At 41.4% G+C, this 26,807-nt stretch overlaps 1 protein-coding gene across 2 annotated transcripts in view; it reads right to left on the bottom strand.

Moving 5' to 3' along the window:
* TIPRL (TOR signaling pathway regulator) overlaps positions 1-18,820 on the bottom strand; it is a 28,707-nt gene extending 9,887 nt beyond the window's left edge. The window contains exons 1-4 of one of the 2 annotated variants that reach the window (XM_001494125.6): positions 18,390-18,820; positions 12,228-12,407; positions 11,485-11,584; positions 3,334-3,465 (exon numbers count right to left, since the gene is read on the bottom strand). In XM_001494125.6, the coding sequence (XP_001494175.1) occupies positions 3,334-3,465; positions 11,485-11,584; positions 12,228-12,407; positions 18,390-18,493 (516 nt within the window). In that variant the 5' untranslated portion in view covers positions 18,494-18,820. Of the gene's footprint in view, positions 1-3,333; positions 3,466-11,484; positions 11,585-12,227; positions 12,408-17,940 lie in introns of both variants that reach the window. The other variant, XM_070267649.1, reaches the window with a different exon arrangement.
* Between the last annotated feature and the right edge of the window lie 7,987 nt (positions 18,821-26,807).

Raw genomic sequence — 26,807 nt, 5'->3', positions numbered from 1 at the left:
CAGCCTGTCCCCTTTCCTCCTGTCACCATGGAAGAAGCAGCTCTGTCTCCTTCTACCCATGATCTACATCCCAGAAGACTAGGAGCAAGGGCAGAGGGGCAAACGGATCTGCTGCATGATCGATCTTGGGCAAGTTACTGAATATATCTGACCTCCCTTTCCTCATCTGTAAAACAAGGATATGGAAGTACTCACCACACAGAATTTTCCTGAGGATTAAATGAACCAGCCCCTGGTTCCTGACACAGGGCTTCTGAAACCCTTGTCAATTCCTAAGTGGTAAGAGCACTAAGAGTATCTTTTGTTCTAATGAGGGCACTTGGGCTCTGGGATGGGGGCTGGTCGCCAGAAAGACCAAGCCATGATTAGAGGCTTGGAACTTTCAGCCCCACTGCTGCATCCTCCAGAGAGGGGAGAAGGGCCGGAAATGGAGTTAATAAGTGATCATGCCTAATGAGGAAGCCTCCATACAGCCCCAACAGTACGGGGTTCAGAGAGCTTCCAGGTTAGTGAACACATCCCAACTCCACAGGGACACAGCTCCTCCACTTGGGACCCTCCCAGACCTCCCTATGTGTCTTTTCATCTGGCTGTTCATCTGTATCCTTTATCATATCCTTTAATAAACTGGTAAACATGAATGTTTCCCTCAGTTCTACGAACTGTTCTAGCAAATAATCACATCACATGGGGAGGAGGTCATGAGAACCTCCAATTTACAGTCAAGTCAGACAGAAGCTGTGAGTAACCTGGGGACCTACTACTTGTGATTGGAATCTGAGGCGGGGTGGAGGTGGCAGTCTTGTGGGACTGAGCCCTTAACCTGCGGGATCTGAAGCTATCTCCAGGTAGACAGTGTCAGAACTGAGCTAAATTGTACGACACCTAGCTGGTGTCAGAGAATTGCCTGGAGTGGGGAAACGAACCCACATTATCTGGTGTCAGAAGTGTTGTGAGTGTGACAGTAGTGTGAGAGTAAAGGAGACAACAGGAGGAGATGACTGGAGTGTTTCCGACTCAGTGCTCAAATACAGTCAAGGCTCAAGGGCTTTCTCTTCCTCCCCTACTCCTCTGCCTCAGAAAGCTCATCCAGCCATTTTCTCCTCTCTCTACAAGTGATTCCTTCCTAGGAGCACCCAAACATGCTCAAGTTTTTCCCATATTTAAAAAACACAGCACATACACCACTCAAGCCTCTGTCGACCTCATGGTCTCTCCTAGCCATGTTTCTGTTTCTTCTCCTATACCAGTAAGCTTTTTGAAAGTCTGGTCTACATCCACAATCATCCACATTCAAGGTAAAGAACAATATCCCAACTGCTAAAACCACTAAACAGATTTTTTGTGTAGTGGACAGCATCCCATTCTAAGCTTACAACACCTCTTTACAGCATGACACTGACCTTCACGCCTTCCTTTTGAATAGTTCTACTCCCGTAGCTGCCCAGGCACCACATTCCTCATTTCTTCCCTACACCCATGTTTTCCAGGCTAGTCTTTGCTTCTCTAGAAGGGAACTTCATTTGTCCATACCCCATGGCCTCTACGCCAGGAAGTATGGCATTTATTTACAGCAATTATCTGTTACATTTTTAGAAAGAAACCAACCCAGAAAGGACACTATTCTAATGAAACCCTTCCAAGCATTCTTAAAACGCAAGGCTATCACCTAACTTTTAAAAAGTTACACTGGATAAGAAAAAGAATGTTTTAAGATGATGTTACTCTTCAGCTTGAGCCTTACTATTTACTTTGGTACAGACATAATGCATTTATGCCGATATCGTCTTCAACCCCTTCATCCACAAAAACATATGTGCTCCCCACATACCTACCCACTTGTATACATCATATAATATCCACCCATTTGGATACAAAGGCACAATCAGATACACAAACTCATAATGAACAGTCGACAAGGTCAGTTCCACAGGTGGCAGACAAGTGGAGAGCTACATGACCAGATCAGTTGCAGGATGAACAAATCTAAATGACAAAAGATAAACTAGGGGAGAGTTACAGGTGCTAAGGAAACAATTATCTAATGCTAGCATCATGAGATATTTTAGGTAGTACAAAGAAAACTGTGTCGCTAATTAGTTTCACGACCTTAGGTAAACTAACCTTTTAGGCCTCTTCTATAAAATATAGAGGGATAGACTAAATGATTCTCTGAGAATTCATCACAATTCCAAAACCCTGAGTCTACAAAAAAACTTGACTTTAAAACAAACTGATTGCTGCTTTTGATTTATTGTCTTTACTCATTATATATTTATTATTATTTATATATTTGTTTTCATTTCATTATTGCTTAAATCACAACACCCACAATCATTATGCTTCAAGAACAATGCTTAATGCTGGGGACGCTGTCTTTAACAGACCTTACGGATAAGTGCTATAATTGAGGGGTTAAAAAAAAGTACTTATAGGAGTATGGAAAAGGGATATTAAACTCTGCCTAGGGGAGTTCTGGAAGGCTGTACAGAGGAGGTGACATTTTAGTTGTCAGTTGTGGGCCTGGCCCGGTGGCATGTAGGTTGGATTCACATGCTCCACTTCAGAGGCCCGGGGTTTGTGGGTTCAGATCCCGGGCATGGACCCACATACAAAATAGAGGAAGACTGGCACAGATGTTAGCTCATGGGCAATCTTTCTTAGAAAAAGAGGAAGATTGGCAACAGATGTTAGCTCAGGCCCAATCTTCTTCACCAAAATAAATAAATAAATAAATAATTAGGTTGAAGTTTTTCTGGAAAATGTTAGAAACCCAATTATAACCTAATAGTTAACAAATATGAATAACTGCTCATGGCCTATTTATTATTCTTTTTAAGCATGTTCCACCAATGGAAGTAGTTTGTCCTCCACTGATAGAAAAGAATACAAAAGGAGAAGGGATTTTACACTCATCATTTCCATTTTCCACTTCTATATTGGAGACTGAAGAGTAGTTTAATGGTGCAATGAAATCCTAACACGTGGGTTATTTTCTAAATGACACCCATCTTGTTGTCTGCAGATCCTTTCAACATCATTTTTAACTCAAAATGTGAAAATTAAGCCATAGTTTTCATTTAAATTAAATAATAGGCAAACAAACTACAGAGTGGCCAGGTTAGTATTAAAAAATTGCTTTGCTAAAGTCTTAACAATATACTAAGATTTCGTGACTTTTATAATGGATATTAGTAAGATGTACTCTAGACCAAGTGAAACTTTACATGACATAATGTAAAGACAGTGTGATTCGAAATGAGTCTTATATTTCTGACCAATGGTAAGAATGGAAGAAAGAAAGAAATTATAAACAAAAACCATAATACTCACAACTTTTACACTCAGGCTTGAAACTCCATGATCATGAAGTTCATCCTCAAACAGGAGAACTTCTTCAAAAAACTTAATCTGTTCTCTGGCTTTCAATTTCTCTGTATCTATATGATCTGTTGTAGGTACAACCTGAAAGAAAAAATTTAAGAAGGAACACATAAAAAAAAATTGAAGGAACTAAAGACATAGGAAAGCAGTTTTTCCTACCAGCCCTTTCTGCACAGCCAGAGCACGTGGTTCTGTGGGTGTCATCAGAAGACATGAAAGATGAGCTATACCCCTTGCCTCTGAAAAACTTAAGACGCTACAGATGGCTGATATTACAGCTTCCCAAAAGACAGAGTGAAAATTCACCATCTTTCATAAGTCAAATTAAAATCAAGTGTTCTGCTGTGACTATGAGAAAAATAATCACCTGAACATCAGTCAGCATGGTGAGCGACGACCATCATAAAAGTTCAAAGCAGTTTCGCGCTGTGCAAGGCCACTTTTAAGACATTCATTTGGAACTTAAAACAAGCTTTTTTTCCCCATTAGAACGATGTTATATATTTTAGATTCCCAGCCTAGTTCCCCAAAATCTACAAACAACATAAAGTGCTTTAAATGAGGTAAATAAGAACTTTCAGAGAAACTCTGAGGGGAAACTCCTAGCACTCCAAAGGGCTTTAGAAGATGCTGGCAATTTTTTCAATGTATTACTTTGTAACTCACACACACACACACACACAGACACACACACACTCTTCTGATGAAGAATCAACAATCTCAAGGAGGGACGTGGTCATATCGGTAGCTCGCTAAATCAAGTGTCTCCTAATAGCAGCACTAAAGCATGATGGGTAATACCATTCCTTACTGCACTCAATTTCACTACAAAATCTCCAGTTTTCTATTCTTTGACATGGTTGTATCCCAAATAAACACAACAATGCTTGTTAAACCACACGTATTCAGTAAATGGTAGCCATCATTTTGCTTTACTTAATAGCCGTGATTAGATCATTTGTTTGACTCACGGATAGAATCAAGAAATGGACAGTAGTTTGAGATAAATGGACAAGAATTAGAAGAAAATGATACAGTATATTCAAGACTGCACAGCTTTTGGGGGAAAATGGTCTAAGGCAGTATTAAGTGCTATGTAGAGGGAAGAAAGGTTGCAATGAAAAGAATAAGCAGTTTGACTATGATTCCCAAGAGATGAAAAAACGCACAGTTCTCCATGTTCACCTACAGGGAACACTTAATCTCCTGCAATTGTACTCCAAACTATGTCTGGAGCAGACATGAGACCACAACGGAAAATTATGGGGCATGGGGGGAACAGGGCTGCACATAACCAGCCCCTTGCATCAACTGCACGTTGATCTATTTCAGACAAAAGGTGGTGCCTCTAGGACTGCCAAAGAGCATGAAACTTTAGTGTTAAATAAACACAACTTGTAAATTCCTTACTTTTTATTTAGTTTTAGTTCAAAGGAACACATTTGAAAGATCCTCCTTACAGAAACTCCTGACTTCCAAAACATTAGTTAATCATGATATGGATGCTCTCAATGTTTTCCATATATACCTTCAGTAAGTGACCGATCAAAATGGATCCATCAGTTCTGCCATTTACTTGTTCTTATAAAATGTTTGAAAGAGAAAGATAAAAAATAATTAGATAAAACATAGGTTAGGGACAGTCATTATTTTTAACTTATGTATACTATCTTCTTCATTTACAAGGAGAAATATGTTTAAAACGTTCTACTTCCCAGGCCTCTCTCTTCCTCAACTTATCTTCTCCCTGAACTGAGGCATCTGAAAAGAAAAGGGGAAAAAAACCCAGCTAAACTTAAAGTATATCAAACACTTTTGGCTTCCAGTATTGTCAGAGTAAGTAACCCAGACAAATCCTCTTGCTGAAGACATTTTAAAAAGCTGGTGAAAAAACAAAGACCTCTTAAAAGCATCAAATGGCCAAGATGCCAAATAACTACCAGGCTGAGATCTGGGAGAAGACTGGAGGCCGGAAAAGTGAGCCTGGACCTGGCTGGCTTTGGCCTGGAAACATCAGGACTGGCAGATGCAGAGAAGGCGGACTCTGCAAGCTTTTGGTGCTCACTAAGGGCAGGGACCTTGGAGAATTCTCTGCCACCTCCCAATTTTGGGATGATACCCTAAAGCGCTACACTGGTTCACAGCTTCCTACATTACAGACCCAGTCAACCTCAAACTCTTGTCCTAGACCAGAGGTTGGCAAACTAAGACCTGCAGGCCAAACGTGACCCATCCCCTATTTCTGTATAGACTGCAAGCGAAGAATCATTTTTACTTCTTTTAAATGATGGGAAAAAAAATTTAAAAAGAATATTTCATGACATACGAAAATTATATGAAATTCAAATTTCCACGTCCATAAATAAAATTTTACTGGAACACAGCCATGCCCATTTGTTTATGTGTTGTCTATGGCTGCTTTCAACTACAACAGCATCGCTGAGTAGCTGCAACATACACTCTATGGCCCTCAAAGCCTGAAATATTTACTATCTGGTCCTTTACAGAATCAGGTTGCAGACCTATGTCCTTGACTATGAATGCCCTCAAGTGCCTGTCAGAAAAAAACGCAAGTCCCCTGTAGAGGAAAAATCATCATCCTGGAATTCACGCAAAAATAAGGAGGCATATAGGAGCCTAGCTACCCTAAACCAGAACCAACCAGAAATAAGGAGACAATACAAGACCCTAGAGACTTCAGGTACTAAAAACCCCATGCTGTGAAGGAACAGTGCACTCTGGTTTCGAGGAAATAAAAGCTGAGGGTGAAAATTTCAAAGGTACTAGAAAATTTTTTTTTTTTTAATTATGATCAGGAAGCATCATGCTGGGGGTGTTGGCAATGTTCTATTTCTTTGCCTTCTGGTCACATTTTACAATTCATTAAACTGTACCTTTATGTTTTCTGAACTTTTCTGAGATATTTCACAATTTAAAAAGGGATGGAACACCAAACTCTTGATACCATACATGAAAAATAAGTCCTGTTCACGTCTTTCAAACGGGACCTCCCTCACATCAGATGGAGGTTTATAACAAGGAAATTACTTGACGTAAATATTTTTTAACTTATCACATAAAGTTAATTAACAGCAAATGCCAAAAGTTACTGAAAACAGCATGTGTGTGTTGTGTGTGTGTGTGTATATCTTTTCTTTTTGTCTTTAGAGTATATCTCATTAACAATATATAGCCAAATTGCTGTGTTTTACAATGATTTCTTTCTTTTTAAAAACATGGAGATATAACTCCCATACTATATAATTCACCCTTTTAAAGTGCACCATTCAGTGTTTTTTAGTATATTCACGAGATCATGCAGTCATGACCACTATCTAATTCCAGAACATTTCACCACCCCAAAAGAAACCCCCACATCCAATTAGCAGTCACTCTCCACTCTCTGCTTCCCCCAACCCCTGGTAACCACTAATCTAATTTCTGTTTCTATAGATTTGCCTGTTCTGCAAATCATTCTGGAATCATACATCTGTGCCCTTTGGTGTCTGGCTTCTTTCCCTTAGCATGTTTCCAAGGTTCATCCATGCTGAAGCACGGATCAGTACTTCCCTCTTTTTTTCAAGGCTAAATAATATTCCACTGTCTCAATATACTAGTTCTGTTTATCCATTGATGGACGTTTGGGTGACTTCCACATTTTAGATATTATGAATAATGCTGCTATGAACATCTGTGTACAGGCTTTTGTGTGGATATTTGTTTTCAGTTCTCCTGAATGGATACCTAGGAGTGGAATTGCTAGGGTATATGGTAACTCTATGTTTAACCTTTTTGTTTTAATCACAGTAAAAAATACATAACATGCAATCTACCATTTTAACCATTTTTAAGTGTATATTTCAGTAGTGTTAACTATATTCACATTGGTGTGAAACAGAGCTCCAGAACGTTTTTATCCTGCAAAACTGAAACACTATCAGAATTGTTAACTCATACCCCTAGAGAAAACAGCTTTATCAACTAGTGTACAATACTTACGTGCAGTTCCTTCTGCCTTCAGTCTTACAAACACCATTCATTTTCAATGTTTAAATCAGTACATTTTCCCCTAAATTTACTTTTAAAAACTGAATATATTAAAGATGATACACAAATAGCCAACAAGCATATATAAAGATGTTCAACACCACTAATCATTAAGGAAATGCAACTCAAAAGCCCTCACACATTACTGGCGGGAACGTAAAACAGTGCAGCTGCTGTGGAGAAGTAGGGAGATTCCTCAAAAAATTAAAAATAGAATTACCATACAACCCAGCAATTCCATTTCTGCATATATATCCAAAAGAACTAAAAGCAGAATCTCAGAGATATTTGCACAACTATGTTCACAGCAGCACAACACCAAGAGGTAGAAGCAACCCACATGCTCACTGACAAATGGATGGATAAATAAAACGTGTATACCTACAACAGAATATTATTCAGCCTTAAAAAGGATGGGAAGTCTGACGTATGCTACATGGATGAACCCTGAGGACATTATACTGAGTGAGATAAGGCAGTCACAAAAAGACAAATAAAGGATGGTCCCATTGTTATCTAGAGTAGTCAAAATTCAGAGAAACAGAGGACAGAATGGTAGTTTACAGGGCCTGGGGAGAGGAGGAAATGGGGAGCTGCTGTTTAACAGGTAGAGAGTTTCAGTTTTGCAAGATGAAAAAGTCCTAAAGATTCAATGCATGACAACAGGAAGATACTTAACACTACAGACATATGCCACATAACGACATTTCAGTCAACAACTGACCGCATAAACGATGGTGGGCCCATAAGATTAGTACCATATAGCCTAGGTGTGTAGTTGACTACACCATCTAGGTTTGTGTAAGGACACTCTATGATGGTCCCACAATGACGAAATCGCCTAAGGACACATTTCTCAGAATGTATCCCTATCCTTAAGCGATGCATGGTTGTACTTAATACACCCAGAAACTGTTACAATGGTAAATTTTATGTTACGCATTTTTTACCACAATAAAAAGAAAAAGAAGTTCAAGATATTAAGTTACACCGAATCAGTTGAGCAAATGTTCCAATGTGTTTTTAAAAAATGCTTTTTTAAGTGCCTGGATACTAGGCATGTCTTATTCCTAAGAGACAGTACAAATAGGAGAAACAGCCTTCCACTTCTACTCTCCTGCAAAGTCAATTTATTTATTTAATAAGAAAGAAGAAAACGGCCATATGTTGATAGGTTACTATGGGCCAGCTACATATTGGGCATTTGACCTGTTTTCTCATAACATTCTCATAACATGATCGTAGAGAAGTGCCTATGGTGGCCCAGCTAATAAATGGCAAGGCTGAATTTGAATCCAGCCAGGTCAGCACAACTCTGAGACTGGCTCTTTTCTCTAACACCATGCTACAACTCACAGAATCAGAGGTTAAACAACCCCAAAGAGTGAGAAAACACTAAACACACACAGACCAGCAGCCCCCAGCAACTAGAAAGCAAGAATTTAAGTGCAAAAGAAAGACCTCATTCTAATGCCTCAATGCCTGACACTCTTTACTATCCACATAAAATGTATTCTCCTAGATAGGCATACAATTCCAGGGCTTTTAAATAGTGATTTGGTGAAGGGTTGAAGATTAAAGAATTTTAAAAATCTTAAGTAACATTATAGATCAAATAAACCTTAAAGGTATTAAAAGAGTTAAATGCAAAAAATGTTCCTATGGAAGTGATCTTCCATATATAACAGACATGCTTAACAATAAGCTATAGCCTTGACATTTATGTTATTGCTATTATGTTACTGAGATACGTACTTTAAAATCTTGAACCCATTTCTTCATCTACAAAATGAGGATAATAATACCTATCCTATAAGGTTATTTTGAGGATTAAGTGACAAAGCCCTAACAATTTTGCCTGGAAACAGTCTCTTCTGGGGTTTTTTTTTTTTTTTTTTTTTTGAGGAAGATTGGCCCTGAGCTGACATCTGTGCCCATCTTCCTCTACTTTACATGTCCAACTCCTGCCACAGCATGGCTTGACGAGTGCTGCATAGGTCCGCACCTGGGATCCAAACAGGCAAACCCCAGGCCACCAAAGCAGAGCACACAAACTTAAATGCTGTGCCACTGGGCCAGCCCCAGGCTCTTCATTTTTTAAAGCCATATAGGAACACATTCATCAGCTCTGTTTAGACCATAAAACAAAAATAAATATTTAGATAACATATCTATTTTATTCTTGGTATTTCAATAATAGTAACTTAGCTCCCCTCAGTTTGAGGTATGATATTATCATAGTAATAACAGCAGCTGCCATTTATTGACATCTTACAGTATAACAGACACCGTGCTAAGCACTTTATACATACAATCTTTTTCACTACCTCACAACTGGTATGATCCCCAGCTGACCAAAGTGAGAAACAAAGCTTAGCAAGATCAAATTGTTTTCCAAGCTGTCAACTGATGGTTCTGGGATCTGAACCCAGGTCTGTGTTCTGCCAAAGCCCGAGCTCATCACTACCAGCGAGTAGGTAATAACACTGACATTTGTCGGCAATATCTTAGAAGAAATGACACTACAGGCTGAAGGGTCAATAAGAGTACTGAGCACACGCTTTTCACCTCCTCCGACTCTCTCACTCCATTTCCATTGCCATAGTTCTTGCTCCTGGGTCACGGCTAATGCTACTTCATAGACTCCAGGAGGCTTTTTTGTAAGTCAGCCCACAAACTAAGTAAGTCATCATCATTATTGCAGAGGGTTAAACAAGTTCCCATTTCCTCACTCCCGGCAATGAAATATTAAACGGCCTATGCAATTTGCAAAGTTTTTCAATCAAGAGTGAGGAGAAAGGAGAACACTAATCAATGAACTATCATAAGGGACTGATGCAACCTTCTTCCCTCATTAGCCTGTAAGGGAGGGATTTTTGACTGTCCTCTGCTGTATCCACGACTCCTAGAATTAGTGCCTGGCACACAGTAAGAGCTCAAGAATGAATGAATGAATACACATTCTCTCAAAAACTGTGTTTTTGTCTAGGAAACAGCATGGAAAAATACTTAAAGCTTGGAATGTAGGAGTGCCATAAACTGAAAATAAGAATTATGAAGTTCCTGCTATGAACTTCTATCTTCCCAAGATTCTAAAAATCTACGCAGAAACAAGGAGCCCGCACACAACCCTATCTTCCTAACATTTCCACCTAAGCACCAACATACAATATAGGGTCTCCAATAACTGCTTTTAATGTAAATAGCTTACACTGAAATAATTTTGTTCTCTATAATGGAATGGGATATTTATCATCCATTATAATAGAATGTGACATATAATAGTATGTGATACTGAGAATGTGATATTTAGAATGTGATCTATAATAGAATGCGTGATTCATGTGAAATGAATGTGACTTCATTTCAGTTACACTGTAAGATTTCAAAATACAGCTAAGCTCTCAACGTGAGACCTAACAATTCCACTTTCCTAGTGTCATTTATGATGAAGTTGAGTCTCTTCTTAAGCAGGTCTTACACAGATGCAACTTGACAATATAAGGCTTAAGAATTTATTGAGAGCTTGCCCACAGATTATCTCAAATCAAAACTCTACTGCGTGGTAGATATTTCTGTTTACCCAATCTACTGATTAAACTGAGACTCAGACAGATTAAGTAACTTGGCTAAAGTAGTATCAAGTTCACACATAGTGCAGGCAGGACAAAAACCTAAGTTGTCTGACCAAAAGTCCTATTTGCCCACATGCCTGTTGATCTGTAAAACTGTAAGCTACTATCTAGCAGGTTCTGTCTAAATCACCTAACACATTCCACCAAGGACAGATACACATTCTAATGCTTCTTGACAGTGATAATGACAACATTAAGGAAGTTTGCTATTGCTACCAACCACATTTTTAAGATAAAAATTGTTCTACTATGGCCTTCTTTTATTTTCTGCTGATAATCATCAAGCAAAATCCCCTCACATTAGGTTCTGAAGCCTCCCACAACAGAAAATAAGTAGAAGCAAAAAATAACCCATTACAAAGTTCTACTGCTAAGACCGTCCAAGACAATGACTCACAAAGCAAAAAAGAAGATTTACCTTTAACTTAAGTGATTCTCCAAGTAATGTTCCCTTATAATCTGTTGTATAGGTCCAATCGTATGGTTTAATAACCTCCTTGGAGTGGTCACCCTCCGTCCTCAAATACCAAAATGAGAAGGATCAGATTCAGTGATGCAGAATATAGATCATCTCTATTCATTTATCACATCAAATTACATTCTACAAATAATGTAAAATATCCTACTAAATACATATACTTGTCATAATTCATAAATACAACTTCTTACAGTTTTTCTGCACATTTATTGTTATTTAACTTGTCATGTGCTGATGTAGTCTCTCCCACTCATCTTTATATTGCCTGAGGACATGGTTTAAAAGCTTATACTTCACTGTATCCTCCAAGGTCCTAGTACGTAACAGGCACAAAGTAAATAACTGCTGATTTATCAAGGAAAATATATTTTTTTTAATTTCACTGTTCCTCAAATTTTCAATGCAAATCATAAGCAAGCATTTTTCTTCAAAAACAAGAACATTACAGTTCACAGGGTACTGCCTCCTCACTAAAGAACCCTGAAAACTCAAAAAAGTAAACCCTACATAGCTCAGCTTGACTGTAAGTCAACTGAACGAGTATTCAAGAGGTGAGTAAGTAATCTCCATTTCATGGATGAGAAAAAAAGAATTCTAGAATGATCCAACTATCAAGCTTAATATTATGACTGAATATTTCTTTCAAGTCTTTCTCCTTTAACCCGTACTGCCCAGATTCTCACCTGCTTTCCTGCCACTCTTCGGCACAGGCTACTTTAAGCATTCCTTGGTAGTTGTTTACACATCTTAAGGCATCTGTAGCATTGAATTCAATCCCAAAGCCAGAGCCATGCTGGATTCTTAAAACGTTGTCTCCAAACATCATTTCAGGGAGAGATGGCATATGCAATTCATCGGCTAACCTACACATCACCAAAAGTCAGGGAGGATTACTTTATACAGCTGTTGGCACTGCTGTTTCCTTTTGATCCCAACAGAATACTTCCTACATTACTGAATGAGTTAAGTAAGATATGATTTAATAAACATAATGTATTTGTAAAGTCTGTAAATGCATTTGTCATCCATTCTCTCCATGTATATCTTCATGGCACTGTACTAGGTAGTGAGCTAAAGAAGACAGATAACAAAAATATAAATAAATACATAACATAACATCAGCTAGTGATAAATGACACACAAAGAAAAGCAAGGTAATTGGGGTGCTATTTTAGGTAGGATGGTTAGAGACGCTTCTGAGATGAGCTGCAAAACTACCTTGTGAGCTAAGAAAGGTTCAGAGACTTTAAGTAACTACCTCAAGATCACAGAGCTACTAAGAGCTAACACTAGGCTTCTTTCTATTATACTAGACTGCTTTATAAATACTTGGACCTCATTTGTCCAGCCTCATTGGAGAAGAAAGTTATATTAGACATACTACAAAGCCAGGATCATAAATTATTAATCCACAGATGTGTTTTCATTAGCCTGTACAATATTTTCTTGAATATTTGAAATAGTTGCCAACAATTATTGAGAAATAGTTGCCAATAAAAATTGAGAGCCTTTTGAGAAATCTGGACTTCTGGTTTCTCTTTTTTAAAAAAAATGGAAGACTAGGCAACATAGGACCTGCATTGCCACACAGCACCAAGTGGCTAGAGCTGAGTAGAGGCTGCCCCCTTTAAGTGGGGCCCGGGCTCTCTGGTTCACCAGTCACCTTGGCCCTTCGGAAAGCTGAGTTCGGAATCCTTGTTGAAAGTTTTCCAAGTGGCAGCTAGTTACTCATTTCGGAAAAAGCAACTGTATGTACAGGTTCCTGTGCCTTACGAACCCATTACCTCAGTCACAACCCGGACTTTCAACTTAGGGATGAAAGTTCAGCTTCTCAACCAAATGCAAGTATCTACGGGCTGGCAGGAACCCCTGAACTTTAACCTGAGAACTCTGCCCCATAGACTCATGCTGAATTGAATAATGGCCAATTAAACTTACTCTGATCTCTCTTTTCCTAAGTCTGAATGACAGTCAAGCACAGACCAAGAGACAGGACACAAAACAGAAGTCACAAAGTAGAGAGAGGGGAAGAGTGAAAATGTTCAGTAACAGCAAGAGAAGCAGAGAGAGCAAAGCAGAGACTGAGAAATAACAGTAACAACAACAGACTTCTACAGTTGTTGGGGCCGCGAGAATTGCCGTTCATTTTCTGAGATAATTCTGTGTTTAATTATTTCCTCATGTACTATTAAATTCCCTTACTTGAGGCAACTTGGGTCTCTAATCCTTGCAACCTGAAAGCATAACTAACACAGAGGTTTCATGGAAGTGAATTTTCCAGTTACTTTATACACCAAATTTTTTATTTTATTGATTTTGGAAAATTTTCAAAATGTATTACAGATTTTTCTGTGTTCTTAAACAAAAAATATAAAACATTATTTTACTTTTTCTTGATGATCAGGGATCATCACATTTAACAATCTTGTGAGACAGTGTCCTCAAGCTCAATTGAGTGTGTACACCTCTGGCTGCTCCAGAATGTGCTATCTGCCCCTGAAGCACCCTTGCCCCTTTCTACTTGGTTTCTAATCTATCATAGGCTGGAAAAGCAAACAATCACACATTTCTTAAAATTGCATAATGAATAAAAAGAGAACATGAAAAATAGTAACAACTCATTTACTAGGGCAAAGAGACTGCAGGGAACTTTTTGCTTCCTTCCATCTCCAATATGGTTATAATTATAAAGTGTGCACTAGAGTCCAAAGTCTAAATATGCTCTGAACGACATTCTAAGGGACTCTTAATAAAGCACAGCATTTCAGTGCAGGTGTTCTATGATAGCTACTTTAGCAGATCAGAAGGCTTTCTTTTCTTTTTTCTTTTCTAAGACTTGTGGATTTTTGAACAGCTACAGGGCTTTACTTGCTAGGTAAGGTAAAATACTACTATATTAAAGAATATATTCTTACATAAAGCCAACAAAAGATCTAGGCATATTCTAAGACCACAATTACCCTCTTTCCAATTGCTTTAGATCTATTTCCAATCAGACACATCAATTAAATCTTGTATATATATTAAAAACAAATAAGCAAAAGACCCTAAATGAAAAAATTAAATAGTTTAGGCTTTCAATGAGAAAAACATTGATTCTTATTAGAAACATCTATTTCATTCCTGATCATCAAAGGCTCGTCACTTTCAAGAATAAAGATAGGTTCTAATTCCATTATGCCTTTCTAGGAGATGACAACGCATCATAGTCCCCATGTTTCCATAAGCTTCATATCTCTGGTGAACCTTTTGTTTTTACACAACAAAGTTATATTAATTATAGGAAAAGATAGCAAAGATCCTGTTTCTTATAGGAAAACAACTTTTCCAGTAAAATTTTCAACTTGTTGCAAGTTTTAAAAGGTGATGATGAAGAAAGTAAAAACACCCACACTGAAGAGGGAAACCAGCACTTGCTCATACGGATTTCCAGAAGGACTCTGTCAATTTACATTCCACCCTGGGGCAACAATTAAGCAAAAAGCACCAGAATTTAATCTAATTTATACTCTTTGACTCAAAATATCAGCTTTGGGAAATCTGTAATAAAGAAATAATCCCCAATGAAGGAAAAAAACTACACGTTAATATTGATAATTATCTTATTTACAGTAGTGAAAAAGAAAGACTCTAAATATACAATTATAAGAAAATAAATGGTATGCAAACTACAATATATCCATACGATGAAATATTATGGAATCATTAAAAATGTTTAAAAAGAGAATATAATAATGTAGAAAAATACTTATGATACAATAGCAAAGGAAAAAATCAGCCACATAATGTATATTTATTAGATCTGTGCGTGTGTATGCATATGTGCACATACCAATGATCTAACATTTTAAGTTGCACATCTTTAGGATGATCTCTAATAATGTTAATCTTTCATCACAGATTTTAATAAAATTTACTGTTATTAAAAGATAGAAAAGATTAAATACTAGAGAGATTAACACTCCTGTGTTCATTGCAGCACTATCCACAATAGCTAAGACATGGAAACAATCTAAATGTCCACTGACAGACGAATGAAGAAAATGTGGTTTATTCATACAATGGAACATTATACAGCCTTTAAAAAGAAGGAAATTCTGCAATATGTGACAACATGGATGAACTTTGAGGACATTATGCTAAGTGAAATAAGCCAGCCACAGAATGACAAATACACATGATTCCACTTATATGAGGCATCTAAAATAGTCAAATTAATAGAGTCAAAGATGGTTGCCAAGGGCTGGGGGAGGGGAAATAGGAAGTTACTAATCAACAGGCATAAAGTTTTAGTCAACCCAGGCAAGTAAGCTCTAGAGATGTGCCATACAACACTCTACCTGTAGTCAATAATAAGGTATTGGACGCTGAAAAATCAGTTAAGAGAGTAGATCTCATGTTAAGTGTTCCTAAAACAACAAAACGGTATTTTTTTAAAAAGGAAAATATTAAATAATTAAATAATATAAAGATCAACTGTAATTGGAATAAATACCATAAAAAGATCAGATAAAACAAGTTTACTTACTTTACTCAATAATGCATACCAAATATGAAATAATCTAAGATGTGATTCTGTGGATTTTTTCCCAATATACCTGGAAAAATGTGGCAGTCCTATGAGATATTCCAGTTATATATGTGAAAGAAACACTGTCACCACCTTAAACTACTTCAAATGTTCTAAATTCAGAGTATCTCAAACACAGGCCAAACACAGAGGATCTTAACCCCATTTCCACTACTGAGCTTCACTCTTAACAGATGTGTATGACCATTTATAAGGCAGAGAAGACCGGAAGCCTCTATGGGTTTAAGATGCCTTCATTCATTAAAGGAAGCTTCTCTAACTCAATTATTTCCCCTGATCCATTTATTTAGCACCCTAGAGGTTTTTATACCCTAAGGCAAGGCACCACAGAACAATTTAGGATGGGTTAGGGTAATCTTTTCTTTTGTCATAAGAAAGAAGACTTAGTATACTCAGGCAGATCTATTTTAGAAATAATAAAGATATTAAAGATCTGGAACTTGATTCCCTTAAAAACTCTCTAGAGACTGGCTGGGTGGCATAGTGGTTAAATTTGCCCGCTCTGCTTCGGCGGCCCGGCTTCCCCCGTTCGGATCCTGGGCATGGACCTATGCACCAATTATCAAGCCATGCTGTGACAGGCGTCCCACATATAAAGTAGAGGAAGATGGGCACGGATGTTAGCTCAGGACTAATCTTCCTCAAAAGAAAACAAACTCTCCAAGCAGCCAGCACCTCTTAGAGTGTCTGTAAGTAAATTATGTGGGTAACCACAACTTGAAGCTGATTGCTTTCTATATAAGTACAATTATATATATGGTGCAATATGTAACAGAAAATTATATGGAGGGGAAAACTCACAGAGTAACTCAATCTCAAAAAAGGGAACTTTTTTCCTTTCTTTTCTGTATTTCCCTAATTTTTCTTAGTGAGTCTGCAACAATGCTTTTTTTTTTTAATTAAGAAGCTAAATGTCCTTTCCTGACCCTCCTTTCTTTCTTCTTCCTAAATCTTAAAACGCCAGAGCTCCCTGGGGTTCCATCTCACGACCTTTTCCTTTTCTTCTGAATGACTTCTAGATAAACTTAATTGACTGGAAAGGCTCCAGGTATCAACTATAAGCTGATGATTCCCAAACATAAACCCATGGACAAGCCATCATTTTGAAGCTCCAAGATAAATATATCCAAATGCCTGCTACACCTCCACTTTGTGACCCACACACAATCACAGTTCAACAAACTGAACTCATCCTCTACGATCCTCTTCCCTTCTTATAAATGCAACTCCTGCCCCCAGTCCGCTCCTCCTGTGTTTCTCACCCTGTTCAGTGGCAATGCTTTCCACGCAGTGGCCCCAGCCAGAAATCTTCCCATCAGTGTAGGTTCCTCCTCCTATCAATTGGCCATCATATCTAGGAACTTAACCTTCTAAAACCTCTCCTCTCCTCTCTCCCCTTCTAAGCGGTCTCCTCGCCCAGTCCTGAAGCCCTCCAATCCATCCTCCACATCACCTGCGGAGAAATCACCAGGGTGTCCATCTGATAATGGCGCCCCTTCGTATTAAACTACACCCGGTGGTAGCAGATAAAATACAAAACTCCTTAGCCCGGCATACAAATCCCCTCAGGGCCTTCCCCGCACTTCTCACCCCTGCTCCTCTGGGACCTCACGCTCCAGTCACAGAAACGGTCCTTCAAACCAGTCATTCTCCCCGCTCTGCCGGGCCTCCTGGCTTCACACGTGCCCCACCCCTACCCCGATCCACGGGCTGGGTGGAGATTCAGTTCAGGCATCCCAACTTCCCGGATGCCTTGTCCCCCTCAAATAACCCCGCGGATACATCTCTATCAAACAGCTACTCGCCCCGTATGATAATTGTCTGTCTTTCTCTCCGTGAACTCCTTGACGCAGAGGTGATCTTCCATCTTCCGTGTCTCAAGTGCCTGGTACAGCACCTGACACGCTTTTTAAAAACCAAGCCTATACACCCTGCCGGTTATGAACCCCAAGAAAACAGGTCAGGGTCACCCACAAAGAAACAGTCTAAAGGTGGCGCCGTCGGGGGCAGGTGGAGACCGCCGGCGAGAGGGGACGTCCCCCGGACAGCCGCGCTCCATCACACCCGGCGGAGCGACGGCGTCCCGCAGGCAGCGCCTGGCGAGCGACCCGAAGGACGGAGACGGTGGTAAGAGCTTCTCAGGTGTCATTCGGAGACCCCGTCCCCAGAGCCACAGCCCCCGCCCCAGGGGAGGGCTGCGGCTGCGCCGAGCTCGCCCGGCCTCCCGCCCAGGCCCGGCGCCCCGGAGCCTCACTTCTCCACATCCGCCGACTTCATGATGTGGGTCTTGGCCGCCGTCAGCTTCCACGGCCCGAAGGAGAAGTCCTCGTGGCTGCTCTGGAAGCCGTGGATCATCATGGCTGAGGCGGGGTCCGCGCGGGTCACACGGAACAGGCCGCGGCCGACACGGCTTCCTCTGCCTCCCTCCAGCCCAGCCCCGTCGGCCCGCGAGCCGTTACCATGCCCGGCTCCGCCCCTCCCCGCCCCCTGCCGGCCGACCCGGGAGCGGGCCCTCCTTTCCGCCTTCTTCTCCGCCCCTTCGCTTTTTGCTTCCGGGGCCAGTTGTTAATTCTGCGTGGTCCACTTCTTACGTCATGACGCGCCGGAAAAACGAGAGAGAACACGCTGAGGGGCGGGGCTTCGGCCGCAGGGGGTGTGGTCAGGGACGCACCACCCCCGGAGCTCGTTGGATGACGTCATCTCGGGCATGTGGCGGATGGTCAGGGAAGGCGACGGTCTGTCAGCTTGACCCTCGCAGACCGCGCAAAGCAGCCTGAGTGCCTCCTGTGGTGGCGGGTCGGTGTGGAGAGGGGATGCCAGCATTTTTATGTTGAGGCCGGAAAAGTAATCCCTAAGAATTTGGGAGGTCCAGCACCAGGTGTTCCATGATTTAGAAGTGGCCATCTAGCCACTATTAAGACAGACTATCAAAAAATTCAATCCTTCCGGGCTGCCTCGGCGGCCTGGTGGTTAAGTTCCCGGCGCTCCGCTTTGGCGCCGGGGTTCAGTTCCCAGGGGGACCTACACCGCTCGTCCGTCAGTGGCCATGCTGTGGGGCCGCTCAGGTACAAAAAGGGGGAAATTGGCAGTGAGGGTTAGCTCAGGGCGAATCTTCCTCAGCAAAAAAGCTCATCCTTTGGACATTTCAAGACTTTCCTGGTCTAACTGCTACCTAGGCACCTGGTATAGTGGAAACAACACTGGAGACCTGGGGCTAAATCCGCTTTTGCAGCGCTGTTGTGTGCATCCTTGGGCAATCCACTTAACTAACGATTTTGGCTTCAGCTGCCTGAAAGTGAGGTGGTTTGATGTGAGGGCATCTCCCAAATGTGTCCTTCTGGCCTCATTTCCATCAACTCCCTTGCAGCCCTACCCACCTGGGCTCAGCCCTTACCCCTGCTGCTCTGTCTGAAACATCATACTTCAGATGCAACCTGGCACCTTTTACAAATATAGATTCTCCAGCCCCTGGGCCTTGCTCTGGCCTAGAATGATGTGCCTTGGACTGATACATCGCCTTCAAAAGGCTTTTCCTGAACCCTAACACTGGATTTAATCATTTCCTCCTGTGAGCCACTATATTGATTTAAATCAACTTCACTCATTCCAGTTATCACTGTCCATTCATTCACCCAATGAGTGATAAAATGTGAGCACCTGCTATTCGCCAAGCATTCCTTTTATTACAAAATAGCACTCATACCCTTTCTCATAACAGAGATTGGCAATGGAATTCAAAAACATGCTTTCAGAGATACAAGGCAGGACTTCCTGCCCCTTGAAATGCATGTTATCCGTCTATCCAATTTCATCTAAAATTTCAATTGCTTCTAGATAGGGCAACAGGTCACTGATTTGCTTAATCAGTCATTTACATCTTAGTCTAAATGATTTCATGTTGTCATTTTCTATGAGCTGGTCTTGATAGAGAAGTACCAGGCCATCCCAGCTAGAACTGAGGAGTCAGTGCTTTCCTGCCTACCTTCCCAAAACATTTGTCCCCTTCCAAAAGTTTCCTAGATGAGATGTGATGAAGACTGCCTCGAATAGGGGTATTTTTATTTAAATTTAAAAATTGAATAATTAAACCAGTTATCTCTATGGCCTTCAGTTCAACAATTTATTAGAAGACTTTAAAATTCTTTGAGAACACAAGGAAATGAATCTTTAAAGGTACAATTTCAAGCACTCATGCATTAGAAAGAGAGAGATTTAGGCATTGGTAGGGCGTTTTCAGTGCCTATTCAAGTACCATCATGCAACAACTATCTGCTTTATAAAGTTGGTTCCTGGGATCGAGTAATACCAGTCATACCTGGGACTTGATGCAGGGAGGGAATTCATTTTCAACAAAATTGGGCAAAGGATGTTAGAGCCACTAGATCAAACTGTCGACTGTACACATTTGTCAAGATTCAATTCTGAGAACAACCAACTGGTTATTAGAGAAATTTACTCACTCAACAAACTTTTTTAGCACCTACTATGGTGCCAGAAATTGTTTTAGGTATTAAAGACACAGGAGTGAATAAAACAGGCAAGATCCCTTTCATCTTGGAGCTTACACTGTAATGGAGAAGACAGGTAATAACAAGTAAACACAATGTATAATTTCAGATATAAATTCTGTACAGAACATTAAGCAAATTAAGTGGAGAGGGTAAGTGTGTGTGAGTGTGTGTGTGTGTGTGTGTGTGTGTTTGGGGGGTGGGGAGCAGACTGGTATGGATGGAGTGATCTAGATAGAAACAGCTCTTTCTAGGAGATAACACTCCAGCGGAGATCTGCTGACAAGAAGGGAGATCCATGAGAAAATTTGGAGGAAGAACATTCCAGGCATCAGGTATTCAGGCCCAGAGGAGGCCCTTTCTTGCCCTTTAGTAAGAGCAAGAAAGCCAGTGTGGCTGGAGTGGAAGGAATTGGGAAGAGTTCAGAAAGGCAGGCCGAGGCTCCATCATGGAGGTGTGGTGGAAGCTATACCATATCCTTTCTGGGCAACCTTATCTAATGACTATACCATTCTTCAAAAAAAAAAAAAACAACCTCTGTTGAGCGGAAGCTTTCTCTCTTTAAACAACCTGTGCCATTTATGAAGAACATTCTAATGATTAAAATGTTCTCTTGTAGGTTAAACTAAAATATGCTTCCTTGTTACTTAGATTATTTGAAACTGGTTTTGCCCCTGGCGTGCCATGGAACAAACATATTCCCTCTTCCATATGATTGTTCTTATATTAAAATTATTTTATGCCTTCCCCTTTTTACTTATCCACTCACTTGTACATCTGTCCATCCATCCATCTGTCCATTCATCTATCTGCTTATTTATTCAATGAATATTTACATTTCTAAGATCTGAGGCATAGTTCTTGGAGAAAGGCATTACAATGGATAATATAAGTAAGCTATGCTATTCCCCAGCCTCAAGCAACTTTTTTCAAGTCACCTGTGCCGCGTGCCAAGGATATATAGATACATAAGACATTGTCTGTAATCTCAAGTATAAGATCAATTGCACTCAAGTATAAGAAATGAAGTAAATAAATACAAACAATACCATATGACATCTGGGCAGTAAAATGGTGCGTGTACGTGGACAGGGTACTAGGGGAAGGAGTAATTCATTCTCTCTGTGTAGGTTAGGAATGATTCATTCAGAAAGGAGCTGATGCTGGAGCAAAGTTTTAAATAAAAAGTAAAAGATTTCACCAGGAGGAGACAGTCCACTTCAGACACGAGGAACAGCCAGTGCATAGACATGGAAGCATGGAACAGCGTGGTATGAGTAAGGAGCAGGAAGTAGTTGAACATTGCTGGAACATAAACTTTTACCGGGAGCATATAGAAGATGAGTCAAGAAAGGTAGGCATGGGCCAAGTCATGAAGGAACTTGATGGCTGTGCTAAAGAACTTGGGATTTTTTCCAATGGATGGTCAGGGGCCACTGCCTAGATGAGAGATCATAATGGCCTAAATTTGTGTCTTCAAAGTGAGGTACACACACACCAGGGTATGGACGTCTTCCCCTAACGGTGCCGGGAAGGAGGAGGAACATCTGTGGGAGGCTCACTCCGCGCCAGGAACTGCGTGTTGTTTAGACATTCTTCAGACCGGCCGTGTACCCTTTACTCCCCTCACTCTGCCACCTGCGTCCCCGCACCTCCCCTTTCCAGAGGAGGAAATCAAGGCCGACAGAGGTGACGTGAGTTACCCAAGGTCACAGGCAGGAGCCAGAGCTGTACTTTCCCTCTCACACCATGCAAGTGTCAAGTGGCAGGCACGAGAGTGAGGGGTACCAGAGTGCAGAGGAAGGAGCTGACCGGGACACACGGAAGGCTTCCTGAGTGAGGAGGCAGGGTCTGAACTGAGTCTCAGAAGGTAAGAACGTAAGAAGATTCTAAGCAGCCGAGGAAAGGACAAGGGCAGCGTGGGAGGGCTCCAGCCCTGCCGGTCCTCGGGCATCCCCACCACATGGGCACTCAGCTAGGGCCGTGCGTGGGAGGACAGCGGGGCTTGGGCTCACCGACATGGCCAGGTGCAGCGGCGTGTTGCCGTGCTCTCCGCGGGCATCGGTGTGGGTCAGCAACACCATGACGCAGTCCAAGCGGTTGCGCATCACGGCCACATGCAAGGCTGTGTTCCCTGCAGAGCTGGTGTTGTTCACGTCGCAGCCCCGTTTGAGCAGCATGCCGGCCATCTGTGGGAGGCAGGGTCAGGCCCGAGTCAGTGGGGCACCAGGAGCAGCTGTGACCTGCAGTACCTGGCAGCATCAGGGCACTGCCGCTTCCTCCCTGACACGCCTTCAGGTACCGGGCCTCTGGAAAGCTCTAGCAACAGATTGGCACCTGAGCTAACAACTGTTGCCAATCTTTTTTTTTTCCTACTTTTTCTCCCCAAATCCCCCCAGTACATACTTGCATATTTTAGTTGTGGGTCCTCCTAGTTGTGGTATGTAGGATGCCGCCTCAGCATGGCCTGATGAGCAGTGCCATGTCTGCACCCAGAATCCGAACCAGCGAAACCCTGGTCTGCCGAAGTGGAGCATGTGAACTAACCACTCTGCCACAGGGCCGGCCCCAGAAAAACGTTTTGATCATACAGCATCCCTGGACAAAACAAACATGAATTCCTTTTACTGTTCTATTTGGTTTTAATTTAACCCATATTTCCCAAGTAGCTGTCTTAAAAATCCCTGGTTCACCGCTTCATTTCTCTCTTCAGAAATTAGCACACAACAGTTCCCTCAGGGACGCTGTGCATCCTCTGAAATGTTATAGCCTGTTGTTTCTTTGACCTGAATTAAAGCACAGACATACAAAACTCTACCCTTTACTACAGTCTACTGCTATAAATTTTTTTTAAAGTAAAATATGCCTTAATAAGGAATTATCCAGTGATTTCCTGATAATCTCAAAAGTAACATTTGAATCAAGGTCTTTTTGTGTGTGTGTGTGAGGAAGATTGGCCCTGAGCTAACATCTGTGCCAATCTTCCTCTATTTCATGTGGGATGCCACCACAATGTGGCTTGACAAGCAGTGCTATGTCTGCGCCCGGGATCCGGACCTGTGAACCCCAGGCTGCCAAAGTAAAGTGTATGAACTTAACCACTACACCACTGGGCAGGTCCTGAATCAAGGTCTTTTATATTTTGATTTTATATTTCAAATCAAGGTGTTTATATTTTTCTGAGTCCCCAAATGATTGCCCATTTATGCTAAAACAATACCAGCTCTCTATAAAATGGATACAGTTACTCAGCATTCATTACTCTGACAATGATATAGTGTCTCTCTTACCCTTTATAAGTGATTCTAAAATAGGGCTCTTACCTATGTTCCATCAGCTCTTTTGCTCCATTGCAGACCGTACACTTAAATCTGTGCTCACAGTGTGTACATGTATTATATACATACAACAAAGCACTAGAATATTTATGCAATTAAAACTTTAATGCCAAAAAGTAACATCAAAGACAAAAGGAATCAATACTACAATGGTACTGATTCCCCAGATGACCTCCACCAGGAGCCGGTGGAGTGCTCTGAGAGACTAAGCACAATGGAGCTGGCCCGATGTGAGGATGGCCACACGGTGGCTCCTGCTTCCTGGCGCTCAGCAGCTCTCCAGGCAGGTGAAAATTCACTTCAGGCCTCGGAAATTCAAAGAAATGCCTCAGAAGCTGAAGTAGGAGAGTTAATTCTCATAAATCGATTTCTCATAATCCAAATGAGTATATATTGGGTTATGATTATAGATATAAAAGACCCAGAGGGCTGATCCATAGGCATACACCCCCTCTTGTTTTGCATATTTTGTGAGCATACATGTGGTAGTTTTAATTTTGATTTTTGACTCTAGCTCCACAGCACCTGAAATACCCTAGTGCTCACCTTTAATCCATCATTTTGTGGGTCAACAAATCTTGCCAAGGTATTGCTTAAATATTAGGCCTGCTTTTGGCCACAAAAAAATTGTAAAGTAGGCAGAGGTTAAATTTTATAACTTCTTTTTCAACTTCTCCTTTTTTCATATTCCATTCTGCTAATATTTTCTGCCCCTACTTGGGGCTTGCCTATACTAGCAGTAACGCATACTTAAAAATCATTCCGTCCCTCCCCTAATCAGCACAAAGTCCACTGTCACAGACATTGGGGGTGGGAGGAGATGGGGAGTGAGCTATGCCTACCTCAGAGAACCAGTGTCTCCAAACCCCAGGGGGCTTGTACCAGCACGGCCCCATCTTGTCGTGGTTGACTGGGCCACGCTGGACACCTGACTCAAGCTGAGCCGATCAGATTCTCCATCCTGGAAATGTGAAATGTGAACCAAGAGACAGCTATCAGGATGTCTATGAGGAAGCTCTGGGGGGCCAGGTACAGATGGAGGCAGAGAGAGCTGATCTGCAAAGAGGGGAAACAGGAGGAAGGAGAAGAGAGAGACTGCTAGAGCTGACCGGCACACCAGGCTGTCCAGCTCCTGCTGCCCTCCTCCCTGAGGCCTGGTTGCTCAGTTTCTCCTCACATCCACGAGGTTATTCCACATCCTTGAACGCATTCTCTTTTTTAAAGAATAGACTATTTTGCTTAAGCCAGACTGAAGAGTGTCTCTATTGCTTTCAACCAAAAGTAACTTGACTAAAACACTCCCTTAGGGGATGTGTTTTTGTGTTTAATAATCTCATCATCAATAAACTGAGAGGGACCGAGGCTTCCCTCAGGCATTTCATTCCTGGAGACACTTCTAGGCCACAGGCCAACGTCTGGTGAGCTGCTCTCTCTGTTCCTAGGGCTCCACCTGCCGTCTGGCGTATCTGCTCCCTTTGGTCCACTTCGGAGGGGAACGAGGGGTCTGCTGCCGCCTCCTGTGTTGTTTTGATATAAGCATAACTCCTTTTGAGGATTTAAAAAGTATCAGTTTAGACAGCTAGTAAAAACAGGGAGCCAGAGAGAAGATTTTTAAAAAGATACAGGAAGAAAATAACACATGAAGTGAGATGGGTGGTGGGATGGGTGGTGAGATGGGTGGGTCCTTATGTTGTTGGAGAGGAGGGTAGTAATACAGATTAATAGACTTTGCTAAGTATGCATGTTAAAAATTTCAGAGGAACCGCTAAATAGGAACAGAATATATAACTTCAATCATCGGCCATCGTCGGCCGAGTGCATCATGAGCCAGAACACTAGGGAGTTTCTGGGGCTGCCTCTTCTAAGGATCTCTGGCTCTTATAGCTGCTGGGCTGCAATAGCAGAAAATGAGCTGCAGTTGCAGACCTGCTGGTGGCTGGATTTCAACATAGGTTCAATTTGTAAGCTTGCAGGTCTCTTATGTGACTTTAGGACATTTATTAGACCAAGAGTGGGAAATTTAGAGTTGGAGTAGTAAGATTTGGGAAAACTTCAAGTTCCCTGATTCCACTGTCCCCAGCCCCACCTCCTCACTCTGATGTGGATGGTCCTGACTTGCTTGAAGACTCTAAAATAACCTCATCTGAGGCAGATAATTTAGAGGAGGGTGCCTGTTCTTTCTGTGCCCCACACCCATCACTTCTCATTGCTTCTAGATCCATTACTATACTCACTCTCAGCATACCTGGAGGACGAGTTGCAAAGTACAGAACTCGTAAACAACAAATTGCAATATTTTGCTAACTTATTTGGCAAAATCCCAGGAAACAAGTGTGGGAATAAAATCTAACCATGCTGGTCCAACGAGAGAGGAATATAATTTTAGAGTGAACTGAATGCATTGCTACATTGATTCAATGTGCTGGTGTGAACAGCTGGGACTGGTTTGCTCCGTAGGCCGACTGAAACCTGAACTCAATCATGACCCTTGATGATGGAAGTAGAGATTCAGAGCTTCCTTGGTTTGATGTGGAAGTAACGCAAAGACATAGGGTGATAACAATGTTGGAGTGGATTTCTCACATGTAACCTGCTCATCTACTTCCTAATTACATCCCCTAGAAAGATTAGAGGACATGTGCTTTACCAACAAATACAATGGTGAAAAGGGCACCACATCCTTGGAAAGTACTTTATTGGCTGACCTCTGTAGTGCAGGGATGGAGGTGGGAGATGTCCCATTCCAGTAGACTCCTTGATTTCCATGGGGATGTAAAGATGTCCAAGATGGCAAAAGCCCAATAGGAGCGTTTAATTGACCAGAGG

This window comes from Equus caballus, chromosome 5, assembly GCF_041296265.1.
Source record: "Equus caballus isolate H_3958 breed thoroughbred chromosome 5, TB-T2T, whole genome shotgun sequence".
Lineage (NCBI taxonomy): Eukaryota > Metazoa > Chordata > Mammalia > Perissodactyla > Equidae > Equus > Equus caballus.
The sequence above is the reverse complement of the archived record's forward strand: the minus strand, read 5'-3'. Positions and strand labels throughout refer to the sequence as shown.